The sequence below is a fragment of the Oncorhynchus nerka genome, linkage group LG28 (assembly GCF_034236695.1).
Source record: "Oncorhynchus nerka isolate Pitt River linkage group LG28, Oner_Uvic_2.0, whole genome shotgun sequence".
NCBI classification, from domain to species: Eukaryota; Metazoa; Chordata; class Actinopteri; order Salmoniformes; family Salmonidae; genus Oncorhynchus; species Oncorhynchus nerka.
The window spans coordinates 43606068-43633875 of record NC_088423.1 but is presented as its reverse complement, the minus strand read 5'-3'; the positions used below and the strand labels follow the sequence as shown (position 1 = coordinate 43633875).

General features: G+C 39.7%; 2 protein-coding genes across 2 annotated transcripts; one reads left to right on the top strand and one right to left on the bottom strand.

The window, feature by feature from the left end:
• Positions 1–3580: 3580 nt before the first annotated feature.
• Positions 3581–12441, top strand: LOC115113257 (ectodysplasin-A receptor-associated adapter protein-like). The gene is made up of 6 exons (XM_029640725.2): positions 3581–3883; positions 8811–8869; positions 10100–10142; positions 10251–10321; positions 10740–10788; positions 10989–12441. Exons 1-6 carry the CDS (start codon positions 3826–3828, stop codon positions 11375–11377), a joined length of 669 nt encoding a protein of 222 aa, XP_029496585.2. The 5' UTR covers positions 3581–3825; the 3' UTR covers positions 11378–12441.
• A 283-nt stretch (positions 12442–12724) lies between these two features.
• On the bottom strand, positions 12725–25248 carry LOC115113256 (neuroblast differentiation-associated protein AHNAK-like). The gene is made up of 5 exons (XM_029640724.2): positions 25176–25248; positions 20035–20091; positions 19251–19374; positions 18967–19142; positions 12725–17660 (listed from the first exon to the last, which is right to left on the bottom strand). The coding sequence occupies exons 2-5, from the start codon at positions 20035–20037 to the stop codon at positions 13221–13223; spliced, it is 4743 nt and encodes a 1580-aa protein (XP_029496584.2). The 5' UTR covers positions 20038–20091; positions 25176–25248; the 3' UTR covers positions 12725–13220.
• Between the last annotated feature and the right edge of the window lie 2560 nt (positions 25249–27808).

Below are 27808 nucleotides of genomic sequence, written 5' to 3'. Positions count from 1 at the left end.
CTCTTAAACGCAAGTAAAACTAAATGCATGCTATTCAATCGATCACTGCCCGCACCTGCCCGCCCGTCCAGCATCACTACTCTGGACGTCTCTGACTTAGAATACGTGGACAACTACAAATACCTGGGTGTCTGGTTAGACTGTAAACTCTCCTTCCAGACTCACATTAAGCATCTCCAATCCAAAATTACATCTAGAATCGGCTTCCTTTATCGCAACAAAGCATCCTTCACTCATGCTGCCAAACACACCCTCGTAAAACTGACCATCCTACCGATCCTCGACTTCGGTGATGTCATCTATAAAATAGCCTCCAACACTCAACAAACTGGATGCAGTCTATCACAGTGCCATCCGTTTTGTCACCAAAGCCCCATACACTACCCACCATTGCGACCTGTACGCTCTCGTTGGTTGGCCCTCGCTTCATACTCGTCGCCAAATCCACTGGCTACAGGTCTCTGCTAGGTAAAGCCCCGCCTTATCTCAGCTCACTGGTCACCATAGCAGCACCCACTCGTAGCACGCGATCCAGCAGGTATATCTCACTGGTCACCCCCAAAGCCAATTCCTCGTTTGGTTGTCTTTCCTTCCAGTTCTCTGCTGCCCATGACTGGAACGAATTGCAAAAATCTCTGAAGCTGGAGACTCACATCTCCCTCACTAGCTTTAAGCACCAGCTGTCAGAGCAGCTTACAGATCACTGCACCTGTACATAGCCCATCTGTAAACAGCCCATCTATCTACCTAACTCATCCCCATACTGGTATTTATTTATTTTGCTCCTTTGCACCCCAGTATCTCTACCTGCACATTCATCTTCTGCCGATCTACCATTCCAGTGTTTAAATTCTATATTGTAATTACTTCGCCACCATGGCCTATTTATTTCCTTAACTTACCTAATTTGCACTCACTGTATATAGACATTTTGTTTTATTTTGTTCTACTGTATTATTGACTGTACGTTTTGTTTATTCCATGTGTAACTCTGTGTTGTTGTATGTGTCGAATTGCTACGCTTTATCTTGGCCAGGTCGCAGTTGCAAATGAGAACTTGTTCTCAACTAGCCTACCTGGTTAAATAAAGGTTACATTTAAAAAAAAAAAATATATATATATATATATACAGATCTCTGGTTTCAGCATCTTGCAAATTGGAAAGGAAAGCTGGTGATTGCACAGTGCACTGTTCGGGTGCTGGCTTCCCCTAAAGTAAGTGTATGTTTTGCCACAACTATATAATTACTCTGGTCTAAATGAATTAATTAAAAATACTTCACTTCATTGAGGCTGATTAGCTGTCTGGTATTTACCATTACACCCATGAAAAAATGTGAGGTATTTCCTGCCTATGGAAATTAAACGCCGGTCCAACTGATTTGTTCTGCGGACATACCTCTGCCGTTATGATGTAAAATGTATGAATTTTGTCTCTTGTATAGTACATTCTATACATTATCTTTATACTGGATTCGTCGTACAAATTCGTTAACCGTAATTTCGTTCGCTATCCTCCAACTTTCCCTCCATTTTGTGCCAACATCAGTTCTTTTCAGGTCTTGGTTCGAATAGTTTATTTTTTCGAAGAGATTGTCAATTGAATATGCTCACTGCAAGGTTTTGAACATTTTACCTATCATATGAACATCATTTTCTGACTCAAGTAAGATTCCCTCAAGGTTGCGCAGTTGTCTAAAATATTTCAAATCGAAATTTCGTGAATTTTAAATTGCATGTATTTGAAACTATCAACACTGGTCAGTCAAAAATGTATTTTTAACTCTGTCATTGAAATACATTTATTTTCTGTTATCAAGTAATTTACGGTTTCTATGCCTTTTTTATTTTATTTTTATTGCCATTATTAAAAACAATCCACGTTAATTTGATAAATTACTTTCTAAATGTAATCATTTACAGTTACCTGTCAAATTGCAATCAGTAACGTAACCTTTGGATTACTCAAACTCAGTAATCTAATTCATTTTATTGGATTACTTGCCCCTTGAATGGCATTAGAAGACGACGAGAAGGAGCCATCAAGCACATTTGGTGTGTCATTTATAGTGGTATGCCTTGTGGTCAGACTCGCTCAGGTGGAGTACACTTGCACGTTTTTCAATGCTGAATTGAATGTGATTGAGAAAACAGAAAGGTGTCTTCATGTATTTTTTCGCAAACCTTTCTGATTTTAAAAGTAATCAAATAAGTAATTAATTAACTAGCTTTTCAAAAGTATCTGTAATCTGATGACAATATTACCGCTGGTAATGTACCTGATTACAATTTTTAGTAATCAGATTACATGTACATGCTTACATGTAATCAGTTACTCCCCAACAGAACACTCTTAAATCTTAATAAATGCCTAGGCATAAAATTATGTGTTGTATTGAATTTCTAAGAGAAGCTGTGTTTTGTCCACATTTTGCAGGACATACCCATACAGTACAGCAGATGGCAGCAACTTTACATTTGAATTTTCAAAGGACTCTCTAAAGGGATAATATATTATGCAGTATAAATTAACTGTTATATTATACGATGCAGCCTGGTCTCACAGCCTGGTCTCATAGAGTAGACGTAACATAGTAAATGTAACTTAATGTTATATAATGTTATATATATTACGTTAAGTATGGTTACACAAGACAGAAGATGACTTAATCATCTGTTTTATACAACAACGTAAATGTCGAGCTAACCAAAGGTTGCGTGTTCGAATGTCATCATGGACAACTGTAACATTTTAACTATTTAGCAACTTTGCAAATACTTAGCATGTTAGCTAACCCTTCCCCTTTAACCTAACTCCTAAACCTAACCTTAACCCTATGCCATACCCTAGCTAACATTAGCCACTTTTGCCACACAATTGGAATTCGTAACATATCATACGTTTTGAAGTGTATAACATATTGTATGGATTGCTATTCGTAACATATTGTACGAATTGCAATTGTAAAATATGACTTGTAATTTGTAACATATACAAAATGGATGATGGACATCCACAAATTAATAGCCTACATACCATACAAAACGTAACATTTCATATTAATTGGAGTGGCCGCCATATTTCATTCTGGGATGTTTCCTACTGTTCAATATTCACAATCAGTGGAGAAAAGATCTGAATTTGGCTGCCTGTGTAAATGCAGCCCAAAAAGTGTGGCTGCATTAAAGAAAAGTAGGCCTATGCTTTAATTTGGACGGACCACTGGTTAACTGGAGCCACTGCATAGCCTTATAACTGTTTTTAGACTACTTTCCACACCAGTGTTATGGGGCATAGCATCGGTCTGTTTCCTTGGCTATATAGCGTAAAATAGCATCCTATAGTATCCTATAGTATAGACTAAGAAAAGTCATCAGACATGGCGGAAAGTGAATGGTAAATCTGTAGAAGGGGTCTGTCAGCCTCCATGTCTACCATTTATTTATGTGTATGGGAAGTTACGTGACACTTGTGGTCGGGGGAGAGGTTTTATGGTGCTTTCAAGACTGGGAAATAACCGAGATCAGGTTATGACGTTGGTGATCTTCAGGTCGGAAAGGCAGGGCTCTAGAAAGATGCCTGAGTTTCCGATTTGGAATTCCGAGTTTGATGACCATTCAAAACGTTTTGTTCCGAGTTTCCAGTTGTCTTGAAAGCACCAATAGCATTGAGGTCAGAACTTGTTTTTCTCCCATTGAGCGTCATTTTACCAACTACACCTCCCGCCCCCTCAGCGCACTCTCGGGAACGCGGTTGCACTATTCGACTCAATTTCGTTATCATCCGTTGTCATTTTACTCTTATGTGCAACGGACTTTTCTCTTATGTTCACATCTATTTGTGTGAAGATGACTAGCTTGAAGGCGTTTAAGGAGCCATTCGGTAAGTCTGCACTGTTATTTCAAACGTTAAATGGTATAGATAGGCTATGTCGTTTATGATGCCACCTTTTTGCTAGTGGTTCTTTTTGAGCAACCTTCTAATTTACAAATAAATAGACCCACTGTAATATTGAAATGTAAAAGTCATTTTGTTTTTTAAATGTTGGTTATCTGAACTTTTTAAATAATTCGTTTAAAAAAATGTTTTATAATTCATTTCACATTGACATAATTTAATTAAGAGAACTTGCATTCCATTGATTCCATTTCAATGTGCTCTTCTCACAAGTGGGATTTCCCCAAACATAAAAATACCCCTCATACTGGTCATCTATGGGAATCAAACCGACAACCCTAGCATCACAAGTGCCATGCTCCACCAACTGAGCCTCATCACATCATCGCAAACCACTTGATGTCTCAATGTACTCAATAACTTTATTGTCCATTGTTTTTCTTCATGGTGATGGAAAGTCTACAGGTACAAACCTAGATGACCAGCCTTTATACAATATAGTACTGTACATTTACATTAAGTGGTTTGTAAGGATGGTAAATTAATACTGAACAAAAGTGGTTATTTTCCATGTTATAAAATATATATATATATATGATCAAGAAAATATTTACTTTGATTTGGATATTTTGTGTCTTTGCCCATAACTTTGCACCTTTTGATGTAAATGTTTGAGGACAGGGTTTTGTTCTTTGTCATTCTAATGGAATCCAAAATAACAGAGAAAGGGACAGGGCAACAACTCTTGTAATTCTAACTATTGAATCTGAAAGATACTGTTCTTAATTGTACAACAACATTTTCTGCCAAAGCAGAGATGCTGAAAAAAAATGTTGCCAGCCCTACAGACTTTTTATATCGATCCACTAATACTAGTAAAGGCCCAGTGCACTACTTTTGTGGGAAAACATTGAAACAATAATAATATATACAATACCAAGTCTAAAGTTTGGATCCATCTACTCATTCAAGGGTTTTTCTTTATTTTGACTTTTTATATACATTGTAGAATAATAGTGTTGACATCAAAACTATGAAATAACACATATGGAATCATGAGGTAACCAAAAAAGTGTTAAACAAATCTAAATATATTTTATATTTGAGATTCTTCAATGTAGCCACCCTTTGCCTTGATGACAGCTTTGCACACTCTTGACATTCTCTCAAACAGCTTCACCTGGAATGCTTTTCCAACAGTCTTGAAGGAGTTACCACATATGCTGAGCACTTGTTGGCTGCTTTTCCTTCACTCTGCGGCCCAACTCATCCCAAACCATCTCAGTTAGGTTGAGGTCGGGTGATTGTGGAGGCCGGGTCATCTAATGCAGCACTCAATCACTCTCCTTCTTGGTCGAATAGCCATAACACAGCCTGGAGGTGTGTTGGATCATTTTCCTGTTGAAAAACAAATGACAGTGTCCATGCTTCACGGTGGGAACCAGACATGGGGAGATCAACCGTTCCCCTACTCTGCGTCTCACAAAGACAGGGTGGTTGGAAGCTAAAATCCCAAATTTGGACTCATCAGAACAAAGAACAGATTTCCACCGGTCTAAAGTCCATTGCTCGTGTTTCTTGGCCCAAGCAAATCTCTTCTTCTTATTGCTAACTTTTAGTAGTGGTTTCTTTGCAGCAATTTGACCATGAAGGCCTGGTTCACGCAGTCTTCTCTGAACAGTTGATGTTGAGATGTGTCTGTTACGTGAACTCTGTGAAGCATTTATTTGGGCTGCAATTTCTGAGACTGGTTACTCTAATGATCTTATCCTCTGCAGCAGAAGTAACTCTGGGTCTTTGTTTTCCTGTGGCAGTCCTAGTTTCATCATAGCGCTTGAGGGTTTTTGCAAATGCACTTGAAGAAACTTTCAACGTTCTTGACTTTTGCTCGGTTGACTGACCTTCATGTCTAAAAGTAATGATGGACTGTCATTTTTCTTTGCTTATTTGAACTGTTCTTGCCATAATATGGACTTGGTATTTTACCAAATAGGGCTATCTTCTGTATACCACCCCTACCTTGTCACAACACAACTGATTGGCTCAAATGCATTAAGAAGGAAAGAAATTCCACAAATGAAATTTTAACAAGGCACACATGTTAATTGAAATGCATTCCAGGTGACTAGCTCATGAAACTGGTTGAGAGAAGGCCAAGAGTGTGCAAAGCTGTCATCGAGGCCAATGGTGGCTATTTCGAAGAATCTCAAATATAAAATATTTTTTGATTTGTTTAACACTTTTTTGGGGGGTTACTACATGATTCCATATGTGCTATTTCATAGTTTTGATGTCTTTGCTGCTATTCTACAATGTAGAAAATAGTAACAATAAAGAAAAACACCGGAATGAGTAGGTGTGTTCAAACTTTTGACTGGTATCATAGATTAATTTTTTTATTCCAATTTAAAAAAAAAAAAATTAATGTATTTTTTAGGAAGTGCTGCAGCACCCTCAGCACCCCTACTTCCCGCACACTGTGGAAAATGTATGAAAATGTGAGCTGTCCCCTTGAGCTCATACATATAAATTACATTTACTCAGTGATCTGTTTGGACAGATACCTGTTGGGTCTTGAGGATGCCTGCTCAGTTGAATGAGCAGAACAATAATACCCCAATTTTGCACAATGCTCTGATTCTTTCATAAAAATGTCTGCTTTTTTTAATGCTGAAACATTGTCCTCATCAGCAAGCCTTGAAGAACAAGCTCTTTATTCTTTATTACTATTGCGTTGTCAATCTTCATATAGCAGCCAAGGCCTGTGCAGAAGCTGAGGGCTTTAGGCCAGCAAAGTAAGCCTCCTCTCACACAACAAAATCACAGAACCTATTTGTCCTGCTGGAACTTGAGTTTTACAACACACACACACATACACACACACACACACAACCCTCAATCATTCACTGTACATAGACAAGGCAACTTTCAAAGCATTTGTCCATCTCTGCTTTAGGTATAGAAACTGCATGGATTGAGTTAGGTATTAGCGCGCCATTCATCTCAAGCCATGTGTGGAAAAAAGCATGCCTTGGTCGCTGCAGAGCAAATGCAACATTGCACGGTCTGATTAAACTTTTAGAAACTCGACTTATCTTAGTAGCAAAGGCATGGGTGGTCAAAAAGGAGAAAATCTAGGTTAATCTCTATGGAATCATGGCCTGGAGGGATCTATTATGATGTGGTTTATATTTCATCTATTGAACTTCTTGCAGAGCGAGTAGGTACATGTCTGTGCATTCCCTGTGGAGCAGAAACAATGCTGAGCTGAGATGGGTTTCTGCTTACAGTTGATGAGTAGGGGACATGGGGCTGATGTGTCTCAGCATTGCACTAATAAAGAGGAAGGTAGAATGATATTGAGTATGCATTACCAAAGCATCTGTACACATCTATGTAACCACAGACCTAGAATGAGATTCTATTTTTGTGTCCATCAGCAATTACATGGTTATTACAGTGATCATCACTGCTCTGCTGTTATTGATCTTACTGAGAGTATGGCATATGGTGAGTTAACTGGCATGTCCTCTCCTCTCTTGTCTCACTGTCATCATCATCTATGTAACAACAAAAACGATTGAGAAAATACTGCAATATGTCAATATTCAAAAAATACTGCAATATTTTGTTTGTACCCTCCACAGAAATTATCACAGTTTCTGGACTGTGATATGTTTAAAATAATATTGTTCAATTTATTTAACCAGGTAAGTTGACTGAACACATTATCATTTGCAGCAACGACCTGGGGAATAGTTACAGGGGAGAGGAGGGGAATGAATGAGCCAATTGTAAACTGGGGATTATTAGGTGACCGTGATGGTTTGATGGCCAGATTGGGAATTTAGCCAGGACACCGGGGTTAACACCCCTACGACAAGTGCCATGGGATCTTTAATGACCACAGAGAGTCAGGACACCCATTTAACATCCCATCTGAAAGACAGCACCCTACACAGAGCAGTGTCCTCAATCACTGCCCTGGGGCATTGGGATATTTTTTAGACCAGAGGAAAGAGTGCCTCCTACTGGCCCTCTAACACCACTTCCAGCAGCATCTGGTCTCCCATCCAGGGACAGACCAGGACCAGCACTGCTTAGCTTCAGAAGCAAGCCAGCAGTGGTATGCAGGGTGGTATGCTGCTGGCTAATCAAAGCTGGTGATGGTGTTTTAGTATTTATTTTAGTCTGGTATGACTGCAATGTAAAACTCTGACACAGTTTGCCTCCCACAAAAGAAGTGACGTCTTGACAATATTTCCCTTCTTGTTGGTATGTTCAATCAATGACACAGGCCCCTGGTGTGAGACACCTTACAACTCCATTATAGTAAAGTGTGTGTGTGTGTTTACTTATGTCACCAATGTGAGAAACCCTGCTATTTTGTTATCTTGTTTGAGGAAGTGAATCCACCCACGTATTGTCGTTTTGAGATCTATGTCTGACTTACACTGTAGTTTCAACTGTGTCAACAACTTCATTAATATAACCCATGTGAAATGGTCTTTGGTTAACTTGAATGTGTTTATAAATCCAAGGTTCCCATTTAAGCTGAAGTGAGTGTCAGCTTCATGGAGTGTAACCTAAGAAAGGTCAGAGTAGCTCTTTATTTGGAACTCTGAGGTCTCATACAATAGCCTCACAGTGACGCAGACTGATAGAGGCCTGCATAGCCTTGTAGAGGTATGTTTTAGAGCTGAAAAGAGGGCTTTGTACGTCTGCAACTATCAGGACCCAGGACACTCAATAAGTTCAGATTTAATGTGTCCTCTTCATGCTGATATTTGCTTTGTTGAAAAACTGCATTCCATTTCCATCAGCCATCATTTTCTATCAAATCTGCAATATTGTCCTTTGTGCATTGTTCTCTTCATGTAATCTCCCTGTTACACCTGTCTTGTCTCGACAGATAGAATCATCTCTGAACCAGTGGAGGACACAGATACTAGTAGCTTCATGGCAGAAATGGTACGACCCTCCTAATATCATCAGAAACAAACTAGTGTAAACAAATGTACTATCTGAATTTAAAGGGATAATCCACCCCCAGAAATAAAAAAATCATGAAACACCTGTCAATTTGGTGAAAGCCTATGTTCTATCAGTGGTTAAAATAGAACTATACCCAATGATTTAACTTCTAAATGGTCCGTCTGGGAAATCTGAAAATCATGTAGAAACTCGTCATAGCTACCAGTTTCTCGTCACTGGAGATAGGTGATAACACACTATCACATTTCATAACGCTTTTAAAACAATTACCTGCCCTCCAGATCGGCCAATAGAACACATTCATCCGTTTTATATCGTCATGACAAAGTATATATTTCGCTTAGATGTGCTCAATCAAAACAGTGTACCAAATTATTCAACTCAGTTTCTCACAATGTGCCCTGTGAGAAATGTGAGAATTGGCTGTTGTTGCCATAGCAATATACTCTGCACTCGCTCTCGGTAGTGACGAACTGCAAATTTAACTCACTGAGATACACTCCTAAATTGACAGTGCAGTTTGTTTAGGTGATTTTACAGCTAGCTAGCTACTTCACATGCTGATATGGACTTTGGTATTATTGTGTGTAGCTATATTTGCTAGCTAGCTACCTAGCTAACTTGTCAGCCAGCCCAGAGAGAGCATTGCATGGTGGGTTTTGTAGTCAACTTGAACTGCAACATTTTCCCACAATTATTTTCATGTTGCTACCAAGCTTGTTATAATGACAAAATGAAACATTTGTTCACAAAAAAATATTGTTTTCACATATTAGTGTTATTTAACACTCTTTAACACTGTTAATAATTGGAATTAGAGGTTTGGGGTGGATTATCCCTTTAATTGAATAGATACATTGTTTTTGTTAGCAATAATTTTGTTATATTCTTTTGAGCTAACTCTTCGTCCTGTTTAGATTGAGAAGAAAATAGCCATGTAAAGTAATTGAAGCATAGTTGAGTACATTATGCTGGAATTTCTTATGCCCAGGGACTGATATAGAAGCAAGTTGCAACAAGCCACTTTTCGCTATCCAACAGAGTATAATTTTCTCACACAATTTACAGACGTTTTCATTGCTACCTCTCGGTCTTAAAAGATGTATATCAGCATAAATATCTGCATTGATATATAGTATGAAGATCACAATCCATCAGTGTGCCACTTCCCAGCAAAGCTGAACATGTGTGTTTTGTGTCTCTTAGTCCTTGAAGTCCAACTATCCAGTCCAAGTCACAGAACCTCAAGGTGGGTGCTCTAAGCTCAGTACATCTGTTCACACAACTGATGTGCCTTTCTGTGCACTCTGATGAGAAAGTACAGCACTCACTTACACCGTCCATCTGTCCTTTCCAGATGCAGTGACACTGCAGCTGAGGTCCATGCCACCTGGCTACCTCACACCTCCCTCAGGCAGAATAAGACAGGTGTGTAATGGGGTCACTTGCACTGAGCTAAAGTGTATTGTTTCTTTGTTTATGATATTAATGTGAAAATGTGGTGACTTGTCTTGACAGGATGCTACTGTACACTGTAGCTTTTTAAATATAACTCCAAACCTCTTACCCAGCATCTGAAAATGTCATACCCTGGCTATCTGTAATGTTTGAGCCTTTGTAACGGAAACAAGCTGTTGGTGTCAAAACCACAAGACCATTTTGATGGGTGAGAATGATCACTTTTTTTCCATAGGAAAGGTGTTGTGAGTTGGTTTAAAAAGGTTTTGATTATTTTAATGGTATCAATTAGAATATTGTGAGGTATTCTGAATCATATTTGTAGTTAATTCCACTCTAGAATTACAACAACTGAATGTAATGTTTTGTTTTACCCAACCTCATACAGCCAGTAGAAGTTGGTGTGGAGTGCATCTGCACAGGCTCCATCTTACAAGGTAAATTAAATTAGCGTTTTTATCATGATGTATACTGTATTTCCGAACAACATTTCCAAGCACATGCTCTACATATTTTCTACACAGATGCATTACACTAACATACGTGTACCTAAAATGGTAGTCTAATCATTTCCATGTATATATTTCCAAGGCTGTTGGTAATTCCATTTTCCCTGCCACAATTCCTACCCCCCTAGACTTCCCCAAGGAGCTGCAGTTCTTGAACAACCCCTGTGAGAAGTGCTGTTGCTCAGCTCCACCTCCAAAGATCAGTGACCTGATGGATGACAAGGACTTGCTGGACTTACTGCGTCTTAAACTGGACCCAAATCATTGCACTGTTAAGAACTGGAAGAACTTTGCGAGCCGTTGGGGTATGAGCTATGATGAGCTGACTCTGCTGGAGCACCGGACCCAGGGCTCAATGTGCCACAGCCCCACACAAGAGTTCCTGCTGCGCAACAACCACAAGACCGTCACTGAGCTCACCGAACTTTGCCGGGTTTACCAGCGCATTGATGTGCTGCGGCTTCTGCAACGCTGGATGGATAACGACTGGCCCTCACGCTGGCAAAATGCTCATTAACCACTTGCCCCAACCCCTGAAAATCCCTCAGAAATTATGCATATTACTTTTTACATTTTGCTATACACTTTATTGAATTAGCAACAGGGACTTGGACCATTTTTTTCTTTAACAGAAGCCCATTTATTTAACATCCAGTGGTTCCAGGATTTTGGTTGAGTTGGTGTGCAAAAGACCGGTGGATCACATTTTATGACTCCTGCGGAGTTGAGGACTTAATAGGACTGATTTCCATTGTGTACTCTTTACCAATACTGTAGTTCTGAGCATCTCAACCAGCTCATTGTTTTCTTTTTCAAAGGTCCCGCAACCTCAGAATTGCTGTGTGTCCAATAGTGATGGGTTGTTCGCGAACAAACGGCTCTTTATGAACAGATCCTTTTTGGTGAACTTCAGGAAACAAATCGCATCGTTGAAAGAGACGTTCATTTGGCTCCCTGATTTGCATACTGCTACTATGCAAATATAACGTGTACATTCTGGTCCACATTCATTTTTGCAGTGCGTTAAAAATGAACACCTTTTTTTGGGACCGATCTAATAATTTGACCACGTAAACATTTTTTTGAACACGTATTTCACGATCTGACATAATGGTAGCCTACCTTTTGGGCTTTACATTGGAGATTGGAAATCATGGTTCTAGGTCAATCTTAAGTGGAACTGTGCTAACCAACATGGCACATCAAGAAGTGGAAAAGAGAGAAGATTTAAATGGTGAATTGTTAGTACATTTTTACTTATTAGAACAGTCACCATAGTAATGACAGACAATAATAATCAATGTAGTATATATAATATGGCAAAGGAGACAGTGTTGCGTATTGGTCTTTATAGTCTCATAAAAACATGAATCATCTCCAAATATTGTATTGTTTATATTAATAGTTAATGAGTCTTGATTATTTTGGGATAGTTTGATGAAGCTGAGGTCATGTTGTCAAATGAGATATCTCACTCCGGTCTGAATCCTAATTAGCAATTTTCCCTTATGTTTTATATTTTTTTGTGGTTACAATTCCCCCCACCCCCACTTGAAGCAAATAAAAGCTAGATGTTTTCCAGCTTCTTGCTAATCTTATGAACTTTTCTTAATCAACATGTTTCAAAAGTCATCATTGAAAAATACAGCACTGAAAAAAAAGGATTTCTGTTGGAAGTTACCCATGAGAGTTTGAGCTTTCTGTGTATATGATTATATAACTTGGTAAATGTTTATTTATCTAGATTTCAGTGATGAATATCCAATCAGAGGAATTCAAGCCTGTCATTTAATTATACAGTATCATATGGTTGTAGTCAATTATAAATTAGTAGTCTATCATCAATAAATGACAAAGAAACATAATGGATGTATTAATTTAATATAATAGTTTATTGGAAAAAATATCTCATGAAAAGTTTAATTACATTTCACTTTTCAACTATTGTTTTTGCTTAAAATGTAAAGATGACATCTTCCATACAGATTGAGTCCCCTTTGTGGGTGAAATAGGTCTGAATTGTGACAGATACAATATTGAGGCATTTGTAAAAATGAGTATACTTCCAAGTGAACAGAAGTTGGGAAATAGTACCATAATTTAAATAAGTTTGAGTACACATAGAGCTAATGAGCACATTTTCCTTCATTTTGATGTCAACTGTTTAAATATAGATGTAGCATATGGATGAATACAAAAGAGATATCTGAGACAAATCTACATAAAAAAATAATGACATGTTTATGTTTTCTACATAGAAACAAATCACATCCTCAACATGGAGTCAACTCATGCACAAATGGAATGGTGCTTATTTACAAAAAAGTTGCATTCATGTTGGTTTATCCCAAGTGTAAGGTTCACATGGCTGGAAACCAGGAATAATCTGCATCGGGATCTGTGATATTCAGACAAAGCATATTGGAGAGGCTTATTGATATCCTGTTGTTTTCATCCGATGAGTCTAGTGCATCTGAGGTGATTTTTGCTTTGAACAACTTCAACCGCTCCATGATGTTAATAGGTCCTGAAGGTGATGTCTCTTTCCCTCCTTCAGTCAAAGATACATTCACTTTAGACAAACTGACCTCTGTACTAGCTGTATCAAGGCTTCCTTCAAGCTTTCGTGTGTCAATGGCCTCAAAAAGGGCCTCCGCGGCATCTTTGAGCGCACCCTCAATCTTGTTGTTCTTTGGAAGTCTGTGAAAGGTAAACATTGGTACTTCTACCTGACCACTCTCTGTTTCATCCATACTCTGCTCTTCCTCATTATCCATGTCAGAATCTTTACCTTTTGAGACAGAGAATCTAAACCTTGGCCACTTTAATTGCCATTTTAACTTACTTTTGTGAGTGTCATCTATTTTGATGTCAGGTAAATTGACGTCAGGAGCAGAGAGACTCAGTTCAGGTGTACTAATCTCTCCCTCAACTTTGGGGACAGAAACTTCCACATCAGGCGCATTCACATCTGCACTGGCATCAAGTTCTGGTACCTTTATTCTAGGTCTTGAGAGACCAAACTTTGGCATCTTAAAATAAGACAGTTTTCCAGAGGGAGCCTCAATGTCAACATCTGGAGCTTTCAGCTCAACCCCAGGGCTTTTAATGTCTCCCTGCACTCTCAGATCAATGTCTGGGACACTTACTCCAATCTCTGGAGTAGATAGATTAAAACCAGGAGCATTCAATTCCACCTCCGGGCCGGAGAGGTCAGCTTTTGGTAAACTTAGATTTACATCTGGAGCACTGATATCACTTTCAACATTAGGAGCAGATAGATTTTGGTCTGCTTGAGGTACATCTACCTTTGGGGCTACACGCCCAGTCTCAAGTGTGGGAACTAGAATATTTATGTCAGGTGCATCAACGTCAAAGTTGGGTTCCTCTAGTTTATGATTTGAAAGAACAAATGAGGGGTGCCTAAAATAAGATAATTTGAATTTGCCTGAAGCGGCATCCTTATCTATATCTGGAGCTTTTAGATCTACTTCAGATCCTTTGAGATCAGCTTTGGGTACGTTGATATCCGTCTCTGGTACATTCACTTCACCCTCAAGTTTGGTGGCTGAAAGATTGAGCTCTGGTGTTTTCAGGTCTAGATCATGAACTTTAAGGTCTACTTTTGGTAAATGCACATCAACCTCAAGAGCTGAGATGTCTAAATCTGGTGTCGTTGGATCAGCATCAACATTAAGGTAAACATTTGGGGCTTGACGATCTACATCTAGTCCTTCAAGGTGCATTTTGGGCAAACTGATATCTAAATCTGGAGCAGAGATATCTCTTTCAACCTTTAGGGTAGAAAGGTTCAGCTCTGATATTTGCAGCTGGTCATCGGTGGCTTTTCGGGCAGCTCCAGGCAAACTGACATTGATACCTGGAGCAGCAATGTCTCTCTCAATTTTTGGAGCTGAGCAGTTGAGGTCAGGTGCATTCAGGTCTAGATCAGACCCTTGAATATCTGCTTTTGGTAAATTCACATCGACCTTTGGAACTGATATGCCTGAATCTTGTGTCTTAAGCTCAATTATTGGAACCTCAATGTTGAGATCAGGGGCTTTAAGGTCTACTTCAGACAAATGAATATCAAGACAGGGAGCAGCGATGGCTCCCTCAATTTTGTGGGTGGAAATATCAGGTGTTTTCAGCTCTACAACACAGGCTTGGAGGTCAGCTGTTGACAAATCGACATACACATCGGGTACAGAGGCATCCAACTCTGGGGCCTTTAGATTAACATCCAGGTTTGGTCCTTTATCTCTTGGCCCTGTTAAACCAACATTTGGCAGTTTGATTTTAGGAAAATTGAATTTTCCAGAGGGAGCATTACGGTCAACATCTAGGGCTTGAAGATCTACCTCTGGACCTTTGATGTCAGCTTCAGGGAAACTGATACTCAAATCTGGAGCAGCAATGGCTCCCTCAATTTGAGGGGCAGAAAGGTTCAGGTCTGGTGTTTTCAGCTCTACTACAGGAGCTTGGAGATGAGCTGTTGGCAAATTGACATCCAGATCAGGAACCGAGACGTCCATCTCTGGGGCCTTTAGATTAGCATCCAGGTTTGATCCTTTAACTCTTGGCCCTGTTAAACCCAAATTTGGCAGTTTGATTTGAGGGAAGTTTAATTTTCCAGAGGGATCAAGGTCGACATCTGAGACTTGAATATCCACAACCTGTCCTTTGAGGTCAATTTCAGGCAAACTCACTTTGAGATCTGGAACAGCGATGTCTCCCTCAATTGCTGGTGCTAAGAGGTCGAGGTCTGCTGTTTTCAAATCAATTTCAGTCCCTTTCAGATATGCTTCGGGTAAATCAACATCTAATTCTGGGGTGTTAAAATCAGCATCTACATCAAGTTCCGGTCCTTTTACTTTAATTATGTTTGGCCATTTTATTTTCGGCAACTTGAATTTTCCAGAGGGAGCATCAAGATCTACCTCTGGTCCTTTGAGGTCAGCTTCAGGCAAACTGACATTGAGATCTGGAACAGCGATGTCACCTTCAATTGCTGATAGGTCCAAATCTGGTGTCTTCAGATCAACATCAAGGTCTGGTCTCTTCACCTTATGTCCAGACCAGTTAACTTTGGGCATTTTAAAAGTTGGAAATCTATGTTTTCCAGAGGGTGCCTCAACGTTGACCTCTGGTGCCTGAAGATCTACATCTGGACCTTTCAAGTCAGCTGTGGGTAAATTGACATTTACATCTGGTGCACTTATATCCCTGTAAATATTAGGGGTAGAGAGACTCATGTCAGGTACAGTCAGATTAGCATCCAGAACCATTTCTGTCTCCTTCACCTTTGGACCATGGAGTCCAAATTGAGGCTTCTTTAGGTTGAACAACTGGAATTTTCCAGAGGGAGCATCAGTGTCAACATCTGGAGCATTGAGGTCAGCTTTGTGTAAATTAAGATATACATCTGGTGCGCTTATTTCTCCATCAATGTTTGGAGTGGAGTGATTCAAGTCAGGTGCAGACAGGTCAGCATCTATGTCGACTTGGAGTCCCTTAACCTTGGGTCCAGAGGGTCCAAATTTAGGCTTTTTTAGAGTAATCCATTTGAATTTCCCTGAAGGGGGCTCAATGTTCACTTCTGGTGCGTTAAAGTCTACTTCAGGCCATTTGATATCTGCTTTTGACAAATTAGTATCCAAATCAGGCGTGTCAAGACCTGCATCAACATCAGGGACAGAGAGACTGAGGTCAGATACCTTCAGATCTGCATCAACATCTGGAGCTTTAATCTTTGGTCCAGAGAGCCTGAACTTAGGCTTTTTGAGTGTCGGGAACTTAAATTTGCCAATGGGAGGATGAATGTCAACATCAGGGCCACTCAGGTCTGTTTTGGGTAAATTCAATTCTAAATTTGGCGTACTCATCTCACCCTCAATCTTTGAGGCAGAACGATCAATGGGTGGTGTCTCCAGGTCTGTCTTAACACCAGGAGCTTTGACTTTTGGCCGATGAAGACCAAATTTGTGTTTCTTTAAATGAGGCCATTTGAATTTACTTGAGGGAGCCTCAATGTTGATATCTGGAGCTTGCAGATCTACCTCAGCTTTTGGTGAACACAAATCTACATCTGATGCACTTATCTCTCCATCAATGTTGAGAGTGGAGGGATTCACATCAGCTGCAGACAGGCCAGCATCTATGTCGACGTCAGGTCCCTTCACTTTTGTTCCTGATAATCCAAACTTGGGCTTTGTTTGAGTTAGCCATTTGAATTTGCCTGAAGGAGCCTCTATGTCAACATCTGGAGCTTTCAAGTCAGCATTTGGATCATTCAAATCTACATTTGGGGCTTTAATTTCCATATCAGGGGCTGAAATCTTCAGGTCTGGTGTCTCCAGCTCTCCACTGAGACCAGGGCCTTCTAAATCTCCTGATATGTTCACGTGTCCCTTTGGTGCTTTGAAGTGAGGCATTTTTAATTTTGACTCCTTGTACTTATATGCATTTGTCTTAACCTCTGGTTTCTCCAAGTCAAGTGAGGCATCTGGAGTGCGGAGCTTTAGTATTAATAGACTGTCTTCAAGGCATCTGAGGGTGCCATCAAGATCTGCTCCTTTCATTATAGGCCTAGATATTCCAATGGTGGGCATTGTGAACTTTGCATCACCATCAGTTCCAGGTGTGTCCAATGTCACATTGAGCAATTCCCCATTCAAAGTGGGACCATTGATTTCACTCTTCAACCCCCCTTCAGCATTTAATTGTCCACTGAGGCGATCGACCTCGATAGTTGGTGCCTCAACTGATTGCTGCATTCTGCTGTAGGTATCCTTGAACATCTGTAGACAATCAAATAGTAAATAAAGCATAGTGCTATGTGGTACTCAGTGGGCAAATATTAAGGTTTTGATCCACAATACATTATTTTATTACCTTCAGAAAGTATTCAGACCCTGGACTTTTTCCACATTTTGTTACGTTACAGCCTTATTCTAAAATGATTAAATAAAACAAATTCCTCAGCAATCTACACACAATACCCCATAATGACAAAGCAAAAACAGTTTTTTGCAACAAAACAAAACAGAAATACCTTATTTACATAAGTATTCAGACCCTTTGCTATGAGACTCGAAATTGAGCTCAGATGCATCCTGTTCCCATTGATCATCCTTGAGATGTTTCTAGAACTTGATTGGAGTCCACCTGAGGTAAATTCAATTGATTGGACATGATTTGGAAAGGCACACACCTGTCTATATAAGGTCCCACAGTTGACAATGCATGTCAGAGCAAAAACCAAGCCATGAGGTCGAATTGTCCGTAGAGTGCCGAGACAGGATTGTGTCGAGGCACAGATCTGGGGAAGGGTATCAACAAATTTCTGCAGCATTGAAGGTCCCCTAGAACACAGTGGCCTCCATCATTCTTAAGTGGTAGAGGTTTGGAACCACCAAGACTCTTCCTAGAGTTGGCCGCCCGGCCAAACTGAGCAATCGGGGGAGAAGGGCAGGGAAAACCTGCTCCAGAGTGCGCAAGACCTCAGACTGGGGCGAAGGTTCACCTTCCAACAGGACAACGACCCTAAGCACACAGCCAAGACAACGCAGGAGTGGCTTCAGGACAAGTCTCTGAATGTCCTTGAGTGGTCAAGGCAGAGCACAGACTTGAACCTGATCAAGCATCTCTGGAGAGACCTGGAAATAGCTGTGCGGTGATGCTCTCCATGCAACCTGACCGAGCTTGAGAAGATCTGCAGAGAGGAATGGGAGAAACTCCCCAAATACAGGTGTGCCCAGCTTGTAGCGTTATACCCAAGAAGACTCAAGGCTGTAATTGCTGCCAAAGGGGCTTCAACAAAGTACTGAGTAACGGGTCTGAATACTTATGTAAACGTCATTTTTCTATTTTTCTTCATAAATTAGCTAACAATTCTAAAAACATATGAGGGGGGAAAAAATGTTGAATCAATTTTAGAGTAGTAAGCTGTGACGTAACAAAATGTGGCAAAAGTCAACGGGTCTGAATACTTTCCAAAGGCACTCTAATTCTTCAAAACTGAAAAATAATATTGGAAGTATTATGTCAGCATAGTGCAATGACTGCTGGCATAAATCATTAAGTACATTTGATTCTGACACTTACATCCCCAGGATCTTTGAGGCCACCATCCAATGATCCGAGACTGACGCTGGCTTTCAGATCCTGCTTTGTCATAACTCTCATGTTGTCATTGTAAGGCTCCATGATCTTGAGTAATTTCACCCTGTCCTCTTTACTGAGGTGATTCAGATTGATGGTGACCGCAACAATCTCATTGTCTAAAAGAGTAGAGAGAAAAACGTTTTACTAATAATGATCTATTATGCTTTGTATGTTATAATTATGAATGTTTTTGATCAGAAATAAACGAGTATGTGACATTTTACCTTCTTTTAAGCCAATCTTATCAGTGACACTCGGGTCTGTGATTCCAGCGATGACAACTCCTCGTCTTTCTGAATCCTCCAGGACCAAGCTTTTGGAGTAACGTCTTTGCTGACTTTCCCCATTCTAGTAAGATGTCAAATAAAATGAAATAACAATTATAGTCACTATCATCAAGCAGCAACCATTTGTAACAGTTACATTAGCGTGTGTGCAGTACTCATCCAAAGTGGACTAAGAATCTGGTAAAACAAAGTATCTGTATGGTTTTAGGCCCTGATTTTTTTTTTACACTGTGAATACACCCCAGGATAGATTGTTCTCGTAAAAACAAGCTGACTCCCTCAAGGCTCCTGCTCTTTAAAGGGGCAATCTGCTTTTCAAGCATTAACAAAGAAGACACCTGCCATTGTTTTTGTAAAAACCTGAGGGATGGGTCTGGAGAAATGTTATCACTCTCAAATTCATAGATAGAGCTATGGTTACAAGGACTGACCTGCCATGATAAACATTATAGTTTAAAATATATTTTGACTATACAGGGTTTGTTTACAATGATATTGTTTACTAACAATGAAGTAAAATGTTCTTATATTTTGGGTTCTGATGGGTTATGACAGTTGACCTAAGCACACAAGGATTTTATAAGTTATATTCTTCATGAATCAATGGAATATATCATTTATTTAAGTACAAAAATGGATGTACCAATCTCAGATTGTCGCTTTAATGGGAAGCATGAAAGGTTATAAAATTTCAGGGAACGTTATAAATGATTTGACTCACCATGATTTCTGAAGTATATTTACATCGGCATATCAAGACAAATGTCCTCACTATAACCTGTAAAAACAACAATAAAGAAGTGGTACAGTTTTTCTTTACTATCAGTTTATAATGTGATTTAATAAGCAAAAATCCCTCTAAAATAAGACATGTCATCTTACAGGGTTTGATGTTGCACAACAATAAAATGTACATTGAAAAATCCTTAAGGATGATTTTCCCCTATCATTTTGTAGGGGCCAAATGAGAAATCTATGGGTAGCTTTGGAAATATTGCATTTACTAATTACAAAACTGCCTCACATTATTATAATGTCTGTATGTGGTGATATATCTGATAATTAAAACATTTGTGAGGTGTAGCTTGCAGAGAAAAACCACATCCTCTCCCAGCTCGGTGGGTGAAACATCCACACAGAAACAGAGTTGCACACAGTTAATTCATTTCTGCTCAGACTGACACCTAAACAGTCTTTGCTAGACTTTTGCTGCGTCACAAGATAAGGCAGGAGGTGGGATGAATGCTTGAGCATTTCACAAATTGAGGGTGATTTACATACAGAATAATATGAAATGTTCTGAGACCAGGTTGCATAATTTAACATGTAAAAACCAACCAAAATAGTCATTGGACTATGTCTGCTGAAAGGTATCATCACTATTGTTATAATGACAATAATTATCTTGATAACCACTCTAAAGCTTTTGACAAAGCTCTCTGCCTTTAATTTACTGCTGGCTGATTGACAGACAGAGTGACAGCGACACCCACACACAGACAGCCGCATACCTTAGGAACCCCAGGAATGGCCATTGCCAGGATGCCCAGGGGAATGTTTCCCAAACAAGTTGGTTTAGATGCATGATAGCTTACATGCCATACCTACTACCACAGCCACATACTGCCACATCCCCTACTCTCATGAATGTCAACGTATTCACCTGCATTGTGATGCTGAGGGTTTGGGCAGCATGTCAGAAAGAGGGAATGGTGTAAACTGAATTATGAGTGCCATGATATTGGCTTCAAACCATTACATTAGGGGAAGTGGCAGACTGGGACAAGAATCCAGCCCAGGCATTTTATCCACACCAGCCCACATCACTGTGCACGCTGCCAACTCATCCACAGCCATACACACACATCCCATCCCCACACCCTACCTGGACACAGGCAGTAGTGCTGACACATAACATTGGCAGTACAGTACAGCGTTATTCAACAGTGACTCACCAGTGACTGACTTCCCCTCAAATTTTCTTTGTACAAAAAAATATATTTTTTACTTTTACCCTCCAATTTCATGGTATCCAATTGGTAGTTACAATCTTTTCTCATCACAGCAACTCCCATACGGACTCGGGAGAGGCGAAGGTCGAGAGCCATGCGTCTCCGAAACACAACCCACACTGCTTCTTGACACAACCCAGAAGCCAGCCACACCAATGTGTCGCAGGAAACACCGCCAGTGCACGATGGGACCCTCCTCAACTTTTTTTAAGCAGCTCATGTTCAAAAGAAACACAATATGTAAAAACACCACTGGTGACAATAACTGTGCCTCTGCGCTAGCCATTTTATTTGCCTCCTTGTTGTGCTGTCTGTCTCTGCATCTTCTCTGCTGTCACTCTGTGCTTCTTATTGTTCTCTGCCTGCCTGTCTGCTTAAGCCTTATAAGGCTTATAAAACAGATGTTATAAAAGCCAAGCTAGCGACTTAGGCTATATTGGAAATTAGTAGCTGTTATACACTATATATGCACAAGTATGTGGACACCCCTTAAAATTGTAAGCAAATCCTCACAGCAATGTTCCAACATCTAGTGGAAAGCCTTCCAATAAGAGCTATTAATGCCCATGATTTTGGAATAAGATGTTCGACGAGCCGGTGTCCACATACTTTTGAGTGAGGTGACAATGTATACTGAACAAAATTATAAATGCAAAAATGTTCATATGAGGAAATCAGTCCATTGAAATAAATAAATTAGGCCGTAGTCTATGGATTTCACATGACTGGGAATACAGATATGCATCTGTCACAGATACCTTAAAAAAAGGTAGAGGCGTGGATCAGAAAACCAGTCAGTATCTGGTGTGACCACAATTTGCCTCATGCAGCACGGCACATCTCCTCCACATAGTGTTGATCAGGCTGTTGATTGTGGCCTGTGGAATGTTGTTCCACTCCTCTTCAATGGCTGTGTGAAGTTGCTGGATATTGGCGGGAACTGGAACACGCTGTCGTACACGTCGATCCAAAGCATCCCAACCACCCTCAATGGGTGATATGTCTGGTGAGTATACAGGCCATGGAAGAACTGGGACATTTTCAGCTTCCAGGAATTGTGCACAGATCCTTGCGACATGCATTATCATGCTGAAAAATTAGGTGATGGCAGCGGATGAATGGCACGACAATGGGCCTCAGGATCTCTTCACGCTATCTCTGTGCATTCTAATTGCCATCGATAAAATGCAATTGTGTTCGTTGTCTGTAGCTTATCCTCGCCCACATGATGCCATTCACATGGTCTGCGGTTGTGAGGCTGGTTGGACGTACTGCCAAATTCACTAAAATGACATTGGAGGCAGCTTATGGTAGAGAAATGAACATTCAATTCTTTGGCAAAAGCTCTGGTGGACATTCCTGCAGTCAGCATGCTCCGTGACATCTGTGTCATTGTGTTGTGTGATACAACTGCACATTTTAGAGTGGCCTTTTATTGTCCACATCACAAGGTGCACCTGTGTAAGGATTGTGCTGTTCAATCAGCTCTTGATATGCCACACCAGTCCGGTGGATAGATTATCTTGGCAAAGGAGAAATGCTCACTAACAGGGATGTAAGCAAATGTATGTATGCACAAAATGTAAGAGAAATCTGCTTTTTGTGCATATGGAACATTTCTGGGATCTTTTATTTCATCTCATGAAACATGAAACCAACAGGTTACAAGTTGCGTTTATATTTTTGTTCAGTGTAGAATGTGTTATTTTAATTTTATAGGCACCCTTTACATTTTTATGATGCATGATCTTGGCTGTCTAACTGATGACAGAGTCGAAGCAAGTCTAGTATAACCAAGAAATTGCACAAAAATAAATGCAAAATACAAAATTTTAACAGGTCCACAAGCCGCCAGCCATTCACCTTTTTCATTTAAAAAAAAATATAAAACAAATATTTGTGTGTGTGTCAATTTCGACCTGCTCACCCAACCACAAAATGTACCAGCCTTCGGGCATTTGCCAGAATTGCCAAATAACTAGTCTGCCCCTGTCCACCAGCACAAATGCATTCTGTGAAAATGTAAAACCTGAGGCCACAAACATTGGGTTATAACCTTTTACTGGTCTCTTTGTGTTTCATGAAAAGGAAAAGGGTTGTTTTCAATCTCTGACTAATACTAGAGGTAAGACAGTTGAAGAAAGTAAGCAGTTGTGGCTTTATTATTGTGGCTTCGTTTAAAGGCCAGAAAAAATCCCACATGAATGGCTTGGTATGTAATTCATATTGTATTTCACAACAAGCAACACATTTCATATGTTAGGGAGGTCTATTTGCATATTTGATAATAATTGTATGGTGGCTTCATTCTCATCTGACCACTATGGAGAATGTAATACAACAGCAACACCTCAAACAGATATCAAGTAACAATGGTACTATAAAAGACACTGTGGGCCGGTTTCCCGGACAGATTAAGTATAGTCATGGACTAAAAAGCTTGCTCAATGGAGAATTTCATTCCAGGACTAGGCTTAATCTGGGTCTGGGAAACCAGCCCTATATGTTTGATGAATAGTAAACCACAAGCAAAATCTACTTAATTGATTTATTTACAGTTCTGGGCATTAAAGTTTATTTTTCAAAATGCCTTGCAAGGGTGATGCCAAGTTCATTAGAAACCATCCAACAGCAATAACCCATGTGCTGAAATACATTACTGAAATATGCCCCTACATCCACTACCTACACCCACACATCGATATAATCCCCATAATTTCACAATGTTTCAGATAACACAACAAATTTGCTCAGACGATGACTCACAAACCCCCAACCAGACAGCAATTATGGGAGTATCTTCAGGAAACGAAATGGATCGAAACAATGACACTAAAAGCACAACATATAAAACAACCATCCTCCCTTGTCACATATTCAAATGAAGTTGTAAGGTTACACAGGTCGATATTTATATATATTTACATGTATATTTCTTTCAAGGAAATTAAATGAGGGACTATTTAATCTGAATAGCAAGACATTTAAAATACAATAATATCGCTGTGAGCAGCAACGAACGGGGTTCACAGGATGACCGAAAGGACACAAGATCAGTTGGATAACAAAAGCAAGCACTCTATAATGTATGCATATTCTTTTATGTGCAGTTATGAAATACAAAATCTGAAGTGAATCGGACATAATTTATGAGGAGAAGAGGATTTTTAGTATTAGTGCTACAAAGAATGAATTGTTAACACAATGAGCTACAGACTTTTGGGTTGTACCATTAGATTTGTCTATTTATTCTGCATTCATTGGTACCAACCATTATTCTGTGTTTAACGGGGGCTGAGTAGAATAATGTTTGTGAGACTAGGGGCCGGTTCTTTTTATAAAAACGTCTGTATGGTTTGAGCTTCAAACTATTAAAAGCTTTCTATGAAAAGCTGAGACTCTCACGAACTATATAATGCTCACAAGCTACACAAGAGTCAATAGAAGGTAAGGGGTTCTTCTACATAGAAGATCCTAGGAAATCCAAGGACCTTGTGTCTATAATACTGTAATAAGCTCACATAGTTGCTGTCACAAATGCCAAACTCCACACAGTTGTCACTGACTAGTTGGATATTCACCTTTATAAATACAACTCATGAATTCAACTGTTTAGGGCTGGGGTCTCAGGACTTATAAGGTTCATTCTATTACCAGTTGACACAGCAGAAACAAGAGCACTGAACTATGATTAAAATTCCCATTGTACCATCAGCACGAATTACATCAATTTGTTAAATATCTTATTCTAATGGCACCAAAAGCCTTATAATGTGGCCGCGTAGCTCGTATACATATATGCTGGGCCTGTGCTGGGCTCAGATTGGGGCATAGGATGGGAAGGACTCACCTTGTGATGCTCCTAGATATGCGTCCTCTGAAAGCCCAGGCAATGTTGTCTCCTCTGTACCTTAGCTGTTCTGTCAACCTAAGAGGATCTGTGTTAAATACATTATGTTAAATGCCTTCTCTGACCGCAACCTGAGCTGTAGAACAGGTTAGGCAGCACCTAGACCGCCTCCCCAATGCCACCCCAACCCCCACTATGAACATTTTCACAGGGAGAGGGACATGTGATGCACATTTACAGGGCTGGTGACAGCCGAAACCTGCCAAGAGAGTGAGAGAGAAATGGAGATTTAGAAAGAGAGAGAAAAAGGTACACACCACCCATCCTTAACCAAGGATTAAGAAACAGAGGCCTGCAATAATTGCAAAACATGCATATACATCCATCAACATATGAATGCACTCTCTCCTTCTCTGTCTCTCATACACACTACCCACAGCTCTGGAGAGATTAATGGAATCCAAAGATTCTGCCATAAGCCATTGATCAGTGTCTTTGCCATCTTCTACTGTATCTGACTGACCTGTATAGTGAAGGGAGGCTGATGTTATTTTGAGTTGAACTTGATAGTGATCGCTCAAAAATCTGCTCATTATCTTCAATATCATGATAAAGTATTGTATTTTTGTCATTTCAACTTCTTTTGGAGGTTAATATGTATACACACAGATACATGGCAGCCCCTACACTACAGCATCATTATTATACTGTAGACTCATACTTTACTTACCGATTTCACTTCGTCCCAGGTACAGTAGGACATAAGGCCGTAGAGATGAGGTCACAGTGCTGACAATCAGTGTGTCAAAGTGGTAATAATAACTGGGTTTATTCAGTATTATGCTTACTATGTACCAAACCAAAACCAGGCATAATATAGTGAGTTATTGCCCCACCCACTCTATGAATGAATACAATTGTAAGGGTTTTCCTGTGGTGAAGTAGAGGAGGACCAAAACGCAGCGTGGTTATATTGACTCATGTTTAATTAAAACAGATAAACATGAACACTACAAAACAATAAACGTGGAAAACCAAAAACAGCCCTATCTGGTGCAAAACACAGAGACAGGAACAATCACCCACCAACACACAGTGAAACCCAGGCTACCTAAGTATGATTCTCAATCAGAGACAACTAATGACACCTGCCTCTGATTGAGAACCATACTAGGCCGAAACATAGAAATACCCCAAAACATAGAAAAACAAACATAGACTGCCCACCCAACTCACGCCCTGACCATACTAAATAATGACAAAACAAAGGAAATAAAGGTCAGAACGTGACAACAATGTTTAGAAAAGTACATCACACAAGTAGGGCTCAGCTCCAGGAAAGCAGTAGTGCTCTAGTGGTAGGTACAATAAGAAGAACCTCTGCATTCAAAGCTTCATTTCCTGAGTTACATTAGAAGTGCACATCCAAGAATTCTCAGGGTTATTGACTACAGATAAAATGATGTCAAATCACCTTATATCTACAGTAGCTTTGATTGGACTGGTACTCATATATTCCAAATCTTAGCTAGCACTCATCATCATGAATCAAGTCGACAATCTACTGTCAAATCCTTTTTAATCCTTGTCACATGAAGATAAATAATGAATAGAAACTTAAACTACTCAGTCTGCTAATCAGGATTTGTAAGATACTGATTGAACAGACGGAGGCCCAGCTAAAATAGTAAATAAGGTTTATTCACAAGAGCGCTGGTTAGTTGTACAAAACCATTCGTTTTATACTAGCTCCTTACGCACATACTCTTGCACACAAACATAATTCATACGCACATACATTTGCACACAAACAGTAGGTATCCTACGCACATACTGTCCTGTTACCCAGCCGACAAAGATTAGGGACCGTGAGAATCACTCCCTGTCCTTTCCCAAATCTCTCAGTGGCCCCTAGCCAAGGTCGGCACCGAATCTTGCTCAGACAGTCTGTGTTTAAGACACTTTAGAGACATATTGTACAATAATTATGTTTTACCCTAATTCTGACTAAAACTACACACATCATTTATTATAATTTTACTGACTATTAATCAATTTCATACAATTGTATGGCTTCAGGGTGGAATATTCTAGTCATTCATTTAAACCTATAAATTCCATCAACACTTTTCCAAGCGTAAAATGATAAACATTCAACATTGGCCATGCTGTCAATCCAGCATGATTTCTTCCTGTGCTCAAAACAACTGTTAACCCGAAACTGGGAAATCTGACTTCAGTGAGTTCCCGACAACTGGGAACTTGGGAAAAAAAAACATTTTGCACGGTCATCCAACTCAGAATTGTAAGTCGGGAACTCGGGCCTCTCTAGAGCTACGACCTGAAGATCACTGACGTCATCATGACTCAACCTTTTTTTTTCCCCAGTTGTCATGAAAGTACCACAAATCCAGAGAATGCCAGACTTTGATAACAAAGTTTGATGAACTTTTGAACTCCTGTTCAAGTGAGCACAGCACAAGTCCAAAAATGTATTGTATGCTGCTGCATAAATGATGTAATATGTCAGGGAGATATGTATACTGTAGCTAAGAAAGTAATACTAAATGTATGTTGTGTAGTAATCTGTTAGTAGCCCATGTGCCTCACCCTAATAATTTGGTATATTTTCC